At 32.9% G+C, this 4,742-nt stretch overlaps 1 protein-coding gene across 2 annotated transcripts; it reads right to left on the reverse strand.

Annotated features, from left to right (window-relative positions):
* Window positions 1-1,111: 1,111 nt before the first annotated feature.
* LOC110623526 (uncharacterized protein At2g37660, chloroplastic) lies at window positions 1,112-3,832 on the reverse strand. Of its 2 annotated transcripts, none has more exons than XM_021768506.2 (7): window positions 3,675-3,832; window positions 2,659-2,930; window positions 2,521-2,557; window positions 2,333-2,430; window positions 2,097-2,158; window positions 1,552-1,675; window positions 1,112-1,406 (listed from the first exon to the last, which is right to left on the reverse strand). In XM_021768506.2, exons 1-7 carry the CDS (start codon window positions 3,727-3,729, stop codon window positions 1,287-1,289), a joined length of 768 nt encoding a protein of 255 aa, XP_021624198.1. In that variant the 5' UTR covers window positions 3,730-3,832; the 3' UTR covers window positions 1,112-1,286. The 2 variants fall into 2 exon arrangements, with proteins under 2 accessions (XP_021624198.1, XP_021624199.1); XM_021768507.2 differs by having other exon boundaries at window positions 1,112-1,435.
* Window positions 3,833-4,742: the final 910 nt, after the last annotated feature.

A 4,742-nucleotide genomic window follows, 5' to 3' on the forward strand; every position in this document is an offset into this window, starting at 1 on the left:
GAATTTTAAACATATGCAACTCTCAGAAGGACAACTAGGGATAGAAAGGTATTCATAATTCTCTGCAAAAGCATTCGTTGATTTTCTTTTCGATGAAGCTTTAGAGGAATCTCGTTTACTTGGTCAAAAAAGCATTCTTGTCGAGCTATAACTATGGAGAGAATTGACAAGACATGCAGTGCCTAATCAACAATGGAAGCCTCATCACAGGCCTCTGATTCTCTTCCTTCACTAGCTTTCAATAAGATAGTAGTAAAGCGGTTCACTTTTGATTTGAGATGGCTTTGTGAGAAGGTTAATAGAGAGGCCTGAATTTTCTCCCTTGGGTAAGTTGGCGGACAAACTCAACACTTGCAGGGAGTTTGCAGCGTTGACAAACTTTTGGCAAACAGACAGTGAGGCTCACACTCAAAGAGCTCTCAACTCATCATCTCCATCCTCTCAGTGGTGTCTTCTGCACCTTTATGTGAACTGTCACTGAAGAGAAAGTTAAAAATGTTGTCTTTAATTTAGGAGCTTCGAAGCCTTTGGTCCTGATGGTTTCCATTTTCCCACAAGTATTGTGATGCAAGTAAAAATCAGGTAATATCTTTAGTGAAAGGTTGGCTTCTTCTTCTTCTACAGGCTTATCAAATTTTGTAATATTTTGGGAATTATTACTTAATCCCTATGATTTAGTGAAACTAACTATTTAATTATTCTTGTTTTAAAAATAGTTAATTAATCATTGATTTTTCAAAACACCCTAAGAACTAAATTATTATTATTATGAAATTACAGAAATTAGAAGACTATGATCATAAAATTACAAGATTTCAGAATTATTATATTGGAATTAAAGAGATTAAATAGTATACATGTTATTAGAAAGAAGAGCATTTTAGTCATTTCATACCTTATTAACATCTTAAAAAAAAGATCTGCAAGATTAGCATATATACTCAAGCCTTGGCTCAATGGGGTTCATTTCTCTTCTTAAGTTGCTTTCATCCCATATTGTGTTGTCCAAGACAACATCATAATCCCATCATGAAGGTTTCTACAGTCTGAAAAATAGGAAAAAAGGCAAAATCGGAGCTATGGATATGAAGGTTAATATTCACAAAGTACGTGAGTACGTCAATTGAGAGTTCCCTTTGTATTATCAATTAAGAAATTGTATATCATAGATCCACCCTGTATCCTCTTATTATTTTCTTTCTCCTAATCAACAGGTAGCAACTCTTTATTGAGTTAAACACATAAATACAATATCTAAGACCAGAGCAACAATGGTCAACTGAGATTCAAAATCGACTAGTCACTTGGGCGAAGAGAGCCTTAAAATCTTTTGTTGGAGTGCCAGTTCCCTCTGGCTTAGAGGCCAAGTCAAATGCCTTAAATTTAGCTTCCTCAAATGCTAATGCCTGTTCAGGAGAGGGGAAGAAGTAAAATACTAATGTAAATCAGTACTCTGAAACAAATAGGCCAAGGATCCATTTCAATTTTGTGAGAAGCAGAAAGATCCCCAGGAAAATTACACGTTTGCAGTTGCAAACTTATAATTAGTACCTGAATGCAGACTTCTGCAACATCTGACCTTGTAATGGATTTTGTATCTGTTTGAAGAAGCACGTCATCCTTTGCAACAAGTAATTCCCGGACACCTCCTTCTTTATCTTGCAGGCCTCCAGCCCTAAATCATCCAAATACATCCATGTCAATTGGCAAGCTACATAAGATATTAGAAACAATAAGAATGAGAGTGCAATAGCATGGTGAAAAATTCATCGGGTTCAGGCTGGGTAGAAATGTACAAATGTCTTTAAATATCCAAGGGAACAACATATGGATGCACTCATAATTTATATTCTATATTTTAAAGGGCTAAAGGGAAAGAGGCCTTTAGTAGGCAGTGTATCATACGAGCGCTCCAAAGCCATTTTCGCCACAACAAACAACTTTGAGAATAGAACTCCATATAACATAAATTATTGTTTCCTCCACCATTGACTTTATAGAAATATGAAACTCCACCAAAGGTATCTTGACCATAACGGATGTCCCTCACACCAAATTTTGAAATGGGAAGCACAAATTAGATGGAAAGAATCTACCTTATAATTGTGTATGGAATACCAGAATCAGCCAAATACTGTTCAGCCTTTCTCTTCCAGATCTAAAATAAATTCAAGATAACAAATTAAGCCTCACAATGGAAGAAAGGACAATAAAATAGTCAAAGGAGAAGTCCAGTTAGGAAAATTAAGAGCAACTAGTTCTTATTGACTTAGGACTACGAAAGACCATAAACGGGAAGTAAATTTATGTGGAATATAAAAGGATCACAGACCAATATATTCCCATTGCCCAAACTGTTCAAGGGATGATTCGGATTCGTCCCACCCATAGAACCAACCAACACAATCTGCTTCACTCCCACAGCCTTAGCTGTTCAAATGATAAAATCTAATTCAGGCAAAAAAAACGTAATCTAAAAAAGGAAACGGAATAGATAAAACAACAAGAATGGACTCTCACCAGCATCTATTTGATTCTTCTGACCAATCCAGTCGACCTAAAATAAAATTTTGCATCAAACAACGTCAAAAAAAAAAAAAAAAAAAAAAAAAAAACAATTGAAGGGTGAGCCAAAATCTAGGTAAGTGTGTGGATTACCTGTTCGGGATATGCTCCATCTTCATAATAGAACTCAGGCCTTCCACCTTTGGACGGATCAAACCCAGGCTTCATCTTTGGCACTGCACTTGTTAGAATTATGAGAGCATCAATTCCTTGGAAGGCTGGGGTGATGCTTTCTGCTTCCCTTATATCCCCAACAAAAACATCCTCTGCTCCGCCAATTTTCTCTTTGCTATCTTGAGTTGTGACCAATCCTCTTGCAACATATTCGTCAGATCTCTCCTTCAATTTCTTATATACTATTGAACCTGCCATAGATAACGCAACAAATCATGGCAAAGAAAAGACAAACAACAATGCATCACTTCATTGAAAATAAGAAGAGGAAGAGGTTACATCCTCTCCTTCTAGCCTCAGTAACGAAAGGAAAATGTGCAAGCACTAGAAACTACAAGATCAAATGAAGTGAATCATCTATAATATCACAGAGCTATCAAAAAAGCCACTCTGCCGAAATATAATTGCACAATTCAGGCAATCCAAAGTCCATAATTTGCTGCCATTGTGGAAATAAACATTGATGTAATTAGGAGCAAACATATGTAGCATGCTGAAGTTGCATATCTACATTCTGCATCAATCCCTTCTCTGCCTTTTTCTAAAGCAAAAATATTTACGGATGCAAAGCAAGAAGAGCGATTCAACCACTTTAAGCCTAAATTTATACTCAATTAATATCAGATAGCACATCCAACAAGGCTTCTAATCAGACGGCACAATTAAGTAACAATTCTATTTTCAATTGTCATCAACACTACATAAAGGCGCGAGATTATCAACAGAAAACATTCGTAGAGCCCTCCTAAAAATCCCAATTTCACACATTATAAACTTTATACAAGATTTTTTTCCCCTTTTGCCCAAAATCTGAAAGGTTCAAAAATTACCAAAAGATAAAATCAAACATCAAAATTCCTCCCTGTCCGCTTCCATCGATTTGACAACAACCAAACGTTGCAAAAGAGAAATAAACTGAGACAGAGAGAAAGTACCAGTTCTGCCGCCAGCTCCAGTGACAAGAACAGTGGTTGGACGCGAATCTGCCATTGCCAGCGAAAGCGCGCGAAGCTCCAAGAAGACTTGAGGTTATTATGGGTTGTTGGGAAAATGCTTAGAGGAGAAGGAAGAAAAAGAGGGAAATGAAAGAGTAGAAGATTCTGGAAGTTGATATGACAATGAACGAGAAGAGGGATGGACACGTGTTGCAGTTGGCATTGGACGAGTTTAGTTTAGTTGATGGAATTGAAGTGGTTTGATTTCCATCACATCCCGGTGAAAGAGCGAGACAAGCTTTTCATTTTCTCTTTGGCAGCGGTTACCAAATTTAAGTAGAATTTATTATTTAGTATTTGTGATTAATTATACATTACTTTTTTCATCCAAAAATTTTTATTTCTTTTTAAGTATTTAAAATTATTATTTATTTTTTATATTATATCTAATATATGAATTAACTATTATAATATATTTTATTTTATTTTATTTTATTTTTAATTATATTTTTAAATAAATATTCAAAATATTTTTTAATATTTTATAAAATTAATATTTATAAGATGAGTAAAATTAAAAAATTACATTTCTTACCAGTATGAAAAAATAAAGAATAAAAATTATAGGAGGAACAGAATAGTACTTTAATTTTTAATATCTAATTATTTAGAGTGCATTTGATATCACTGTATGATTTTTATTTTTTAAAACAGAAAATAGGTTTTTAATTTTTATTACTTCTTTTATAAAAATTATTTGCATAAAAATAAATTTACATTTTGTTATATAAAAAATAATAAAATATTTTTATAAAATATGATATAAATAATTTTATAAATAATTATAAATAAAAATAAAATTATTTTTACAAAATATATAATATTATAATAAAAATAATATTTTTAGATTCAACCCGCTCACAGAATCGGTGCATACAAAGTGTTAAAAGATTTAAGAATTAAGGTTCAGATTTAATCGGTATGTTATTAAATAAATATTATAATATTAGTAATAATATTTTTATTATAATTATTATTTTATATATCTAAATAATTATTAAAATAAGT

This window comes from Manihot esculenta, chromosome 9, assembly GCF_001659605.2.
Source record: "Manihot esculenta cultivar AM560-2 chromosome 9, M.esculenta_v8, whole genome shotgun sequence".
Taxonomy (NCBI): domain Eukaryota; kingdom Viridiplantae; phylum Streptophyta; class Magnoliopsida; order Malpighiales; family Euphorbiaceae; genus Manihot; species Manihot esculenta.